At 45.3% G+C, this 12,511-nt stretch overlaps 1 protein-coding gene across 2 annotated transcripts in view; it reads right to left on the bottom strand.

The window, feature by feature from the left end:
- LOC140389361 (pancreatic secretory granule membrane major glycoprotein GP2-like) overlaps positions 1 to 12,511 on the bottom strand; it is a 108,661-nt gene that overhangs the window by 64,670 nt on the left and 31,480 nt on the right. For both annotated transcript variants that reach the window (XM_072473527.1, XM_072473528.1), the window contains 2 exons: positions 8,690 to 8,738; positions 7,706 to 7,850 (listed from right to left, as the gene is read on the bottom strand). In XM_072473527.1, coding sequence (XP_072329628.1) covers positions 7,706 to 7,850; positions 8,690 to 8,738 — 194 coding nt within the window. The remainder of the gene's footprint in view (positions 1 to 7,705; positions 7,851 to 8,689; positions 8,739 to 12,511) is intronic.

A 12,511-nucleotide genomic window follows, 5' to 3' on the forward strand; every position in this document is an offset into this window, starting at 1 on the left:
TGTCTAAGGCTTTCTGGAAATCCAGATATACCACATCCATTGGCTCCCCGTTATCTACCGCACTGTTAATGTCCTCAAAAAAATTCCACTAAATTAGTTAGGCACGACCTGCCCTTCATGAACCAATGCTGCGTCTGCCCAATGGGACAATTTCCGTCCAGGTGCCTCGCTATTTCTTCCTTAATGATAGATTCCAGCATCTTTCCTACTACCGAAGTTAAGCTCACTGGCCTTTAATTACCCGCTTTCTGCCTACCTCCTTTTTTAAACAGTGGTGTCACGTTTGCTAATTTCCAATCCGCCGGGACCACCCCAGAGTCTAGTGAATTTTGGCACATTAGCACGAGTGCATTTGCCATTTCCCTAGCCATCTCTTTTAGCACTCTGGGATGCATTCCATCAGGTCCAGGAGACTTGTCTACCTTTAGCCCCATTAGCTTGCCCATCACTACCTCCTTGGTGATAACGATCCTCTCAAGGTCCTCACCTGTCATAGCCTCATTTCCATGAGTCACTGGCATGTTATTTGTGTCTTCCACTGTGAAGACCGACCCAAAACACCTGTTCAGTTCCTCAGCCATTTCCTCATCTCCCATTATTAAATCGCCCTTCTCATCCTCTAAAGGACCAATATTTACCTTAGCCACTCTTTTTTGTTTTATATATTTGTAGAAACATTTACTGTCTTTTTATATTCTGAGCAAGTTTACTCTCATAATCTATCTTACTCTTTATATCTTTTTTAGTAGTTTTCTGTTGCACCCTAAAGATTTCCCAGTCCTCCAGTCTCCCACTGATCTTTGCTACTTTGTATGTTTTTTCCTTCAATTTGATACTCTCCCTTATTTCCTTAGATATCCACGGTCGATGTTCCCTCTTTTTACCGTCCTTCATTTTTGTCGGTATAAACCTTTGCTGAGCACTGTGAAAAATCACTTGGAAGGTTCTCCACTGTTCCTCAACTGTTTCACTATAAAGTCTTTGGTCCCAGTCTACCTTAGCTAGTTCTTCTCTCATCCCATTGTAATCTCCTTTGTTTAAGCACAAAACACTAGTGCTTGATTTTACCTTCTCACCCTCCATCTGTATTTTAAATTCCACCAGATTGTGATCGCTCCTTCCGAGAGGATCCCTAACTATGAGATCCTGAATCAATCCTGTCTCATTACACAGGACCAGATCTAGGATCTCTTGTTCCCTCTGAGGTTCCATTACATACTGTTTTGGAAACTATCGCGGATACATTCTATAAACTCCTCCTCAAGGCTGCCTTGACCGACCTGGTGAAATCAATCCCCCATGATAACTGCTGTACCATTTCGACATGCATCAGTTATTCCTTTGTTTATTGCCTGCCCCACCATAATGTTACTATTTGGTGGCCTATAGATTACTCCTATCAGTTACTTTTTCGCCTTACTATTCCTGATTTCCACCCAAATGGATTCAACCTTATCCTCCATAGCACCGATGTCATCCCTTACTGTTGCCCGGATGTCATCCTTAAATAACCCTTACCATCCACTCTGCCCTTCCGAATAGTTTGATACCCTCGGATATTTAACTCCCAGTCGTGACCATCCTTTAACCATGTTTCAGTAATGGCCACTAAATCATAGTCATTCACGATGATTTGCGCCATCAACTCATTTACCTGATTCCGAACACTACGAGCATTCAGGTAAAGTACACTTATGTTGGCTTTTTTACCTCTGTTCTGAATCTTAACACCTCGATCGATAACCTCTCCCAAGTTATATTTCCTCTTCACCTTTCTCCTAATTTTACTTGTCGTTGAACCCATATCTTCATGTAACAACCTGCCGCGTCACTTTCCATTAATGTTTTCACTTCCCGTGTTATTCCTTTTAGTATTCCTACTCCTATTCACTGAGCTCCCCTCAGTCAATGTACCTTGTACTGTCGCCCTTTTTGATTTTTGACTATGGCTTCCCTGCATTACACTTTCACCCTTACTGCCTTTTGTTCCTGTCCCTGTTTTACTACCTTCCAACTTCCTGCATCGATTCCCATCCCCCTGCCACATTAGTTTAAACTCTCCCCAACAGCTCTAGCAAACACATGCCCTAGGACATCGGTTTCAGTCCTGCCCAGGTGCAGACCGTCCGGTTTGTACTGGTCCCACCGCCCCCAGTACCGGTTCCAATGTCCCAGGAATTTGAATCCCTCTCCCTTGCACCATCTCTCGAGCCACGCATTCATCCTCTCTATCCTGACATTCCTAGTCTGACTAGCTTGTGGCACTGGTAGCAATCTTGAGATTACTACCTTTGAGGTCCTACTTTTTAGTTTAACTCCTAACTCCCTAAGTTCAGCTTGTAGGACCTCGGCCCGTTTTTTACCTATATCGTTGGTGCCTATGTGCACCACGACAGCTGGCTGTTTACCCTCCCCCCCCCCCCCCCCCGCCAGAATGTCCTGCAGCTGCTCCGAGACATCCCTGACCCTTGCACCAGGGAGGCAACATACCATCCCGGAGCCTCGATTGCGTCCTCAGAACCGCCTGTCTATTCCCCTTACAATTGAGTCCCCTATCACTATAGCCCTGCCATTCCTCTTTCTGCCCAGCTGCGCAGCAGAGCCAGCCACGGTGCCATGAACCTGGCTGCTGCTGCCTTCCCCTGGTGAGCCATCTCCCTCAACAGTATCCAAAGGGTATATCTGTTTTGCAGGGAGATGACCACAGAGGGCTCCTGCACTGCCTTCCTACTCTTGCTCTGTCTTTTGGTCACCCATTTTCTATCTCACTCAGTGCCTTTCACCTGCGGTGTGACCAACTCGCTAAACGTGCTATCCACGACGTCCTCAGCATCACGGATGCTCCAAAGTGAGTCCATCCGCAGCTCCAGAGCCGTCAAGCGGTCTAACAGGAGCTGCAACTGGACACACTTCTTGCACGTGAAGGAGCCAGGGAGAGTGGACGTGTCCCTGAGCTCCCACATCGCACACGAGGAGCATGACACGGGCCTGAGATCTCCTGCCATGTCTTAAACCTTCAGTTAACTTCAGCAATTACAATTTCCCCCCCCCAAATTAAATAAATTAATAAACAACGAAGAAAAAATTAAATAAATATACCAATGAAAAGAAAAAGAAAAACAGAAACACTACTTACCAGTCACTTACCAGGGATTAAAAAGCCCCCCCCCCCCCCACCCCCGCCCCCGGCAAGCTTTGAATTCCCACCTCGATTCAAATTCCCCAACTCACTCCTGGTTCTGTTTCACTCTGGCTGTGTCTTCTCTCGCTCACTGGGAGAACACACTGGGAGTGAGTTTACAAGTTGCTCTTTTTAAACTGTCCTGAAGTGACTCCCCTCCCCCACCTGCTTTTAGATCAAAGTAGATTTAAGTGACTGACACTTAACTGCCAACCAGTTATGTGAGTGGGTGGGGCAGCCCTTGTTAACCTACACTGCACAATTCTAGCTTAATTTAAATTAACTTAAACTCCTGAAATTTAAAAGGAGCTGCCTTACTGATTTGATTCAATTCCCGTCTAGATTCAAATTCCCAAACTCACTCTTAGCTGTGTCACACTAGCTGTGTCTTCTCTGGCTCACTGGGAGAACTCACTGCGAGTGAGTTCACAAGTTGCTCTTTTTAAACTGTCCTGAATTGACTCCCCTCCCCCACCTGCTTTTAGATCAAAGTAGATTTAAGTGACTGACGTTTAACTGCCAACCAGTTATGTGAGTGGGTGGGCAGCCCTTGTTAACCTACACTGCACAATTCTAGCTTAATTTAAATTAATTTACACTCCTGAAATTTAAAAGGCGCTGCCTTTCTGATTTGATTCAATTCCCACCTAGATTCAAATTCCCAAACTCACTCTTGGTTCTGTCTCACTCTGGCTGTGTCTTCTCTGGCTCACTGGGAGAACTCATTGGCTTACTGGGAGAACCAGTTCGGGCCAAGGAGCCTGTCACCACGCCGCAGATTCTATGCTGCTACGAATTGTTTGAAACCAAATTCCTGAACATTGTAATTTGAAGCCTATGGAAATAGAGGCTAAACAGTGCCTGTTTGTCTGAACTGCGAGTGCCTGCTTTGGCTGAGCGATAGCGCTTTTGGAGTTGAATGAACACAGATAGTTAGGTGTATCTGACAGAAGGTGAAACTGAAAAGTTTGAGTATAGAGCTCTGTACGGGCAGGAGTGGAGGACAGCCGCGTTTCATAGAAAACAAGGCCGGATTCGTGTCCTCATTGATTTCGCAGTCAGCATCACAGTGAAACAATCGTGAGTGCAGACAGTGTTTTCTTTGCTTTTTGTTTATTTGAAGGAGCGGAGTAACTGAGAAACAGCAAAAATAAGTGTAAGGCAGGTATATTTATAATAAAGTAATATAAGTAAACAATGTAGGAAGAGGGAAGTAAAGCTAGCGTTTAAGTGAGGTAAGTAAATAGTACGAAGAACAAAGGTAAAAAGCGAACAAAGAGGAAAAGGAGAACAAACAACAATACAGCACAGGAACAGGCCCTTCGGCCCTCAAAGCCTGTACCGGTCATGATACCAACCTTAGTCACAACCCTCAGCCTTCCCTCATGCCGTACGCCTCTATACACATGGGATCCATGTATTTGTCAAGGTGCCTTTTGAACCCCATTAACGTATCTGATTCCACAACCTCCCATGGCAACGCATTCCAGTACTCAGCACCCTCTGCATAAAATACCTGACTCGCACATCTCCTCTAAACTTTGCACCACAGACGTTAAACCTTTGACCCCTGGTAACTGACCCCACCACTCTGGGAAAGATGGCCTGCCCATCCGCTCTATCCATGCCCCTCATAATCTTGTAGACTTCTATCAGTTCACCCCTCAACCTCCGTCTTTCTAATGAAAACAGTCCGAGTGTATTCAGGCTCTCCACATAGCTAACACCATGCAGACCAGGCAATATCCTGGTAAACTCCTCTGCACCCTCTGCGAAGCCTCCACATCCTTCTGGTAGTGTGGCGACCCGAATTGTGTGCAATATTCCAAGTGCGGCCTTACAAATGTTCTGTGTAACAGTTTTCATACTCGACGCCCCGTCCAATGAAGGCAAACATTCCGTATTCATTCTTGACTACCTTGCCCACTTGCGTTGCCACCTTCAAAGATCTCTGGACCTGCACGCCCAGATCTCTCTGCGTTCTATATTCCTAAGAGTGTTGCCATTTACGGTATATATCCCCTCTATGTTAGACCTACCAAAATGCATTACCTCACATTTTTCCGGATTAAACTCCACTTGCCATTTCTCTGCCAAAGTCTCCAACCTATCTATGTCCAGGGCCTGGGATCATGAGAGAAGGTTTAGCAGAGATAGATGCACTGCCAAAATTGGATAAGACACCAAGTGGGTCAGGAATGTATAGAATATCCAGACCAGTTAAGTCACGAGGGAGTTTGGCAAGTTTGGATTATACTTATTTTAATGCGAGGAGTATGATGAACAAGACAGATTAATTGATGGCAGAAATTAAAACATCGATGAATGACGCCTTTGTTGTCATTGTGACATGATTGAGAAAGAGGCAGGAATGGCAGCTCAATATTCCAGGATACAGAATCTTCAGGCGAGATAAGGAAGGACGTAGAACAGAAGGGAGTGTCGCAATTTTGATCATGGAATCAGTTAAAGCGGTAAACTGGGATGAAATATCTGAAGGCTCTTGAACAGAGGCCATAGGAGCCCAAGTTTAAAAACAGAAAGAAACAATCACATTGGTGGGCGTGTTCTATCAACCCCTAAACAGTCAGAGAGGAATAGAAGAGCAGATATCTAGTCAAATTATCAAGACGTGTAATGGCAATTGGATAGTGATAGTGCGGGATTTCAACTTCTCCAGTAGTAACTGAGGAAGCCAAAGTGCGAAAGTTTAGAGGGAACAAAATTTTACAATGCAGGGACGAGAAATGTTTAAATCCAGGACCTACAAGAGAGGGCAGTCCTGGACTTAATTTTCGGTAACGGAGCTGGGAGCTGGGCAGGTGGTTGAAACATCAGTCGGGAAACATTTTACAGACAGTAAATACTAACTCTGCTAGATACAGGATTACTATGGAACAGGATAATGATGCGTCGGCGATCAAAGTTCTTATCTGGGCAAGTCTGATTTCAATTTGATTATGTATGATTTGACCAGAGTGGACTGGGAGCTGGTACTTACAGGTATATCTGTGACAGAGCAGTAAGAAGGAAATAGGGAGAGCGCAGAGCTAATATGTCCAAATAAAAAAAAAGGGTCCGACCAACAAATTCAGTGACCCCTGAATATCTCGGTAAATATAGCATTGGAGATGGAGAAAAAGGAAGGCTTGTGTCAGATATCTAGGGCTCACAACAGCAGATACCTGAGAGATATATACAATCTGCGAGAAGGAACTTAAAAGGGAAATTAGGAGACCAAAACATGGAAGGACATGGAAGGACACTGCCAGGCAAAATAATGGGGAGAGATTGGATGAGCTTGAATTATTTTCCTTGTAGCAAGGAAGGCAGAGCGGGACAGAACTGAGATGTATACAATTACGAGAAGCATAGATAGAGTAGACAGATACAAACTTTTCCCGTTGGTGGAGGTGTCAATGACCAGAGGTAATAGATTCAAGGTAAGGGGCAGAGGGTAGTGGGGCGAGTTTGGATTCCGCTGCCTGGGAGGGTGTGAAGGGGGAGACCCTCATAACATTTAAGAAGTATTTAGATGTTTGATTGCGATCCAAGGGCGTACACGGATATGTACCAAGTGCTGGAAAATGTGATTAGAATGGTTTAGTGTTTGTTTTTCACCAGCGCAGATGAAGTGAGCCGAAGGAACCTTTCTGTGTTGTATGATCTATTACTCGATGACTCTATGGTTATGTGTATATGGTTATGTTATTGTGTACAATTCTGGTCACCACACTGCCAGAAGGACGTGGATGCTTTGGTGAGGGTACAGAAGCGGTTTACGAAGATGATGTCTGGTATGGCGGGCATTGGCTATGAGGAGACGTTCGATAAGCTTGGTCTGTTCTCACTTGAATGGTGCAGGTTGAGAGGCGTCCTGATAGCGGTCTACAAGATTATGAGTGGCATGAACAGAGTGGGTATAAAGATGCTCTTTCCTCGGGTAGGAGAGTCAAGCACTAAGGGACATAGGTTTAAAGTGCATGGGGAAAAGTTTAGAACAGAGGGTTCTAAATGAGCGAGGCAAGTTGTTTAAACCGAGGGTGGTAAGTATATGGAGCACGCTGCCTGGGCAGGTGGTGGGAGCAGGTACGACAGCGGCATTTAAGGAGCATCTAGACAAATATACGAATAGGGTGGGACTGGAAGGATACGGACACCGTAAGTGCTCACAGTTTTAGTTTAGGCAGGTACCATGGTCGGAGCAGGCTTGGAGCGCCGCAGGGCGTGTTCCTGTGCTTGGGTCTTATTTCCCCCTCTATTAAGGGGATATATGCCTTGCTCTCTATCGGATCTATGTTTCGAATAATTGTGAACATCATCCGAAATCATTTTGACATTTGGGAGTGAAAGGTACGCAGATTTAATGTTACCATACGTTCAGCCGTGTTATTACTAAACGGGGTTTCAGCCTCAATGGCGCCAAATGGCCTATCCTGATCCTTGTTTTTGTGCTCAGCTGTACACTGTACAAACGCTCGTCCCTCATCCACCAATTTACATGACATTTCTCCTTTCCATTACCTTTTCAGTCTGTACCATGCTTTGCCAAGTCGAGTGTCGCACATCCACTGGCCCGAACAATCTGTATCTTTGCAATCCGTGCTCCTCCATGGCTGCTCCAGCACCGTGTAATTTCCACAGGGGTCAGTGAGTGTGGACTCCGTGACTGAGGAACAGACAACGTTTAATGTTAGTATTAGTGTAACGGACAATTGTACCTGCAAAGAGGCTTGTACCTTGTCAAGCATCAATAGCCTCACTCTCAGTCTCGAACTCGGCATCCATTTTCCCAGGGAAATATTGGGAACACTTTCCTGCATCAGATGGGAAGGGAACATGTTTACATATTTATGTAAAGTTTGTAAATTAGAGTGTCGGGAATGCCTTCTGTGCTGCTCTCACATTGTTTGCTCCTCTCTCACGCCCATGAACTATCCTTTTTCCCAAATACCACAAATTGTTCGATCAAGGAGCTGCAGACGAGCTGATTGCGAACCACAGAATTCATTGCAGTAAGAATAATTCCAGTTTAATAATTTCAGTTTCCCAATGCACCTTTTCATCTCATGGCCTGCCTCGCCGAAACTCTCCTCATCTTCCAATCCCAGCTGATCCAACACGTATGTGTTCGGTATCCCAACTGCCAGCTTACAGAAAGCGAAGCACATTCAGCATCCTGCTACCTGTAACTAATTGTCGTTCAGGCACTAACATTGTCCTGGCTCGCGTACATTGCTCACTGTACAATCGGCGTCTCAGATATACATTTTTCATTCTTCATTTCAAATGATTGCCGTCGTGGTCAATCTCAGCACCTCTTTCACCACTTCACGTTCCTACATTCTGTCAATTTGTTAAGACCCACATTCTAATTATCTTCGCGCTCCTCAGAGTAGACTACTTTGAGATGCTTGGCAGCATTTTTCAAATTGGAATCTTCAAAGAACTAGAATGCGATCTAAATTTACAAAGGGGATAATTGTATCCAAAAAGCAATGTACTTACCCAGGCAACCCAGCAGCAGTATCAGCGATCTCATCTCATTGGCGCTATTCTTGAGAGGAAAGTACAGAATTATTATCACAGTGACTAAAGGGGATAGGATCGGGGCGATGTGTATAAAGGAACTAGACAATGCATTACTGAGAATATATATTTGTAATACGGAACTCCATACACTTCCTTCACCATGACGCCTACGGCATTATTGGTGTACGTCATTGACACCGGAGAGTCAGATAACAAAGAACAATGCAGCACAGAAACAGGATCTTAGTCCCTCCAAGCCTGCACCGGTCATGATACCAACCTTTGCTTCAACCCTTCATTGTACCGAATGCCTCTATATCCTTCCCATCCTATTTTTCAAGATGCCTTTTGAACGTCGTTGATGTATCTGCTTCCACAACCTCCCCTGGCAACGCGTTCGAGACAGTCACCACCCTCTGTGTAAAATAACCTGCCTTGCACATCTCTTCCAAACATTTTCCCATGGAACCTAAACATATGGCTGCACCCTCCACCCTGGGAAAGTTGTCTGCCCATCCACTCTATCAATGGTGCTCAGAAACTTGTAGACCTCGATCAGGTAACCCCCCCCCCACCCCGACCTCCGTTGTTCTAATGAAAACAGTCCGAGTCTATTCAGCCTTTCCGCACAGCTAACACCGCCGAGGCCAGCAAACACCCTGCCAAACCTTCCCTGCACCCTGTCCAAAACCGCTACATCCTTCTGATAGTGCGGCAACCAGAATTGTGCGTAATATTCCAAGTGTGGCCTTTCCATGAGTCTGCACAAGTGTAGCATGACCTACCAATTTTTGTACTCGATGCCGCGTCCAATGAAGGTGAGCTTTATACCCCTCCCTCATCTATACGCTATAATCTGAGTTTGGCTCTGCTTCTCCTCCCTCTGAAACATGTATCCACAGTTGAAATCAGTCCGCCCTTCTCACTGAACTATCAGGAGAGAGGTGACCCCTAATATCTCGCCCTTACCGACATGCTGCCCTTGAAAGGAGTCCTGAATCTGAACGATAATCTATTCCAACGGCGAATCAGGCGTTAGTTAACCGCAAGTGTCCTAATGCTGTCGTCAGTGTCTGCTGGAGACACCATTCTAATGTCCTAATAATCTACTTTTACTGAGCCCTCTCTCTGCATAGGATAATGTTTCTCCCTGACAAAGTTAAAAGAAGTGACAAAGCATCGGAGCTTGTGATAACAAAGTTATTGATGCCCGACGGCTCACTCAAGCCCCCAAAGAAGATGCCACCGTGTGAGAATCTCTGCTTTCAGCTTTACTGGTTCGCCCCTTTCTCAGGCTGAGTCAACTCTTAGCGGTGCCACTCCTAATCACAGAAAATCCTCCATCAGTTCCATATCCCGTGTGGCTGATGGAAGTGCTGGTTGGCTGAAGGACACACATTTCATTATATTGCTTAAACAATGTCAATTAAAGAATTACAGTGATTCCTGAGCGTGGTTTCGAACCCAGAAGCAGTGCTGCTCTCCCCTTAGCGACCAGCTGGACTTGCTTATTTCAAAAGGAAAGATTAAGCAGATTGGGGCTATTTCCATTGGGGTCTGTGCGGAGTCTGCACATTCTTCCCGTGACTGCGTGGGCTTCCTCCAGGTGCTCCGGTTTCCTCCCACAGACCAAAGATGTGCAGGTTAGGTGGATATGACATGCTTAAATGCTCTTAGTTTAGGTGGGGTTACTGGGTTTTGGGAAAGGGTGGAGGTGTGGACATGATAGCTGGTAGAGACTCGATGAGCTTAATGGCCTCTTTCTGCTCTAGAATTCTAAGATTCTATGCTTCAATAGAAAGAGAGGAGACAAACAAAGAACAAAGAAAAGTACAGCACAGGAACAGGCCCTTCAGCCCTCCAAGCCTTCGCCGACCATGCTGCCCGTCTAAACTAAAATCTTCTACACTTCCTGGGTCCGTATCCCTCCATTCCCATCCAATTCATGTATTCGTCAAGATGCCCCTTAAATGTCACTATCGTCCCTACTTCCACCACCTCCTCCGGCAGCGGGTTCCAGGCACCCACTACCCTCCGTGTAAAAAGAATGCCTCGTATTTGCCCCTCTTAACCTTGCCCCTCGCACCTTAAACCTATGCCCCCTAGTAATTGAACCCGCTACCCTGGGAAAAAGTCTCTGACTATCCACTCTGTCTATGCCCATCATAATTTTGTAGACCACTATTAGGTTGCCCCTCAACCTCCTTCGTTCCAGTGAGAACAAACCAAGTTTATTCAACCTCTCTTCATAGCTAATGCCCTCCATACCAGGCAACATCCTGGTAAATCTCTTCTGCCTCCACATCCTTCTGGTAGTGTGACGACCAGAATTGAATACTATACTCCAAGTGTGGCCTAACTAAGGTTCTATACAGCTGCAACATGACTTGCCAATTCTGATACTCAATGCCCCGGCCAATGAAGGCAAGCATGCCGTATGCCTTCTTGACTACCTTCTCCACCCGTGGTGCCCCTTTCAGTGACCTGTGACCTGTACTCCTAGATCTCTTTGACTTTCAATATTCTTGAGGGTTCTACCATTCTACCATTCACTGTATATTCCCTACCTGCATTAGACCTTCCAAAATGCATTACCTCACATTTGTCCGGATTAAACTCCATCTGCCATCTCTCCACCCAAGTCTCCAAACAATCTAACTCCTGCTGTATCCTCTGACAGTCCTCATCAAAGTATCACTAACATGTCATATACCAGTAAGAATGCCGTATTCTGGGCCACACCTTTGAAAAAGGGTTTCTGAATTTACTTGGAATTTGTTATTGAATTGGAGCAGTTAAGGGGGAATTCATTAAGGGTTATACGTAGATTACTGTAGTTGTGGGGGTCCTTATGTTAGTAGTTGTTAAACAATCTTGCTGTGTGTGTTTATACAAATGTTAACCATGTTCTTCGAATAAACGATGTTATTTTGATTATAAGCGCCTGAGAAATCTGTTGAATAACACTTAAAAGGTTAGAAGCGGAGGACATAATGTCAGACTAAAGGGACGGTCCTTTAAAACAGAGATAAGGAGCGGTTTCTTTAGCAGAGGGTGGTGAATCCATGGAACACTTTGCCGCAGAAGGCTGTGGAGGCCAAATCACTGAGTGTCTTTAAGACACAGATAAATTGGTTCTTGATTAATAATGGGATCCGTGGTTAAGGGGAGGAGGCAGGACAATGTGGATGAGAAAAATATCAGCCATGATTGAATGGCGGAGCAGACTCGATTGGCCGAGTGGCCTTGTTCTGCTCCTATGTCTTATGGTCTTATGGCCTTATGGCAGGCTCTTGTGCTCATCATAGCCAAAATAAAACAAAAGTTATAGGTCAGTTGAACTCCATAACATATTTTGGAGTATTCAAAACCCTGCCCCTTAAAAAGGGAGATTGCGATACAGAGATAATCTTCACATCGATTCATAAAATTCCATTGAGCTGCTGGGAGACAAGGAGAGGCAAGAGTGGCACAGTGACATTGCAGCTAGAATTGCTGAAAAACAGCGCCAGGAACCCAAGTTGAACTCCAACCTTGGATGACTGACTCTGCGGAGTTTGTTCATTCTCGCCATGTCTGCGTTGGTTTCCTCCGGGAGTCTGGTTTCATTCCACAGTCCAGAGATTTGCAGGTCAGATGGATTGCCATGCTAAATTGACCTTGTCCAAAACGTTGTGTGGGGTTACTGGGTTACGGGCACAGGGTGAGGCGTGAACGACTGCCGATGTAGGGTATTCTTTCAGAGCATTGGTACAGACCCGATGGGCTGAATGGATTCTTTCTGCACTGTAGAAATTC

Source organism: Scyliorhinus torazame, chromosome 14 (assembly GCF_047496885.1).
Source record: "Scyliorhinus torazame isolate Kashiwa2021f chromosome 14, sScyTor2.1, whole genome shotgun sequence".
Lineage (NCBI taxonomy): Eukaryota > Metazoa > Chordata > Chondrichthyes > Carcharhiniformes > Scyliorhinidae > Scyliorhinus > Scyliorhinus torazame.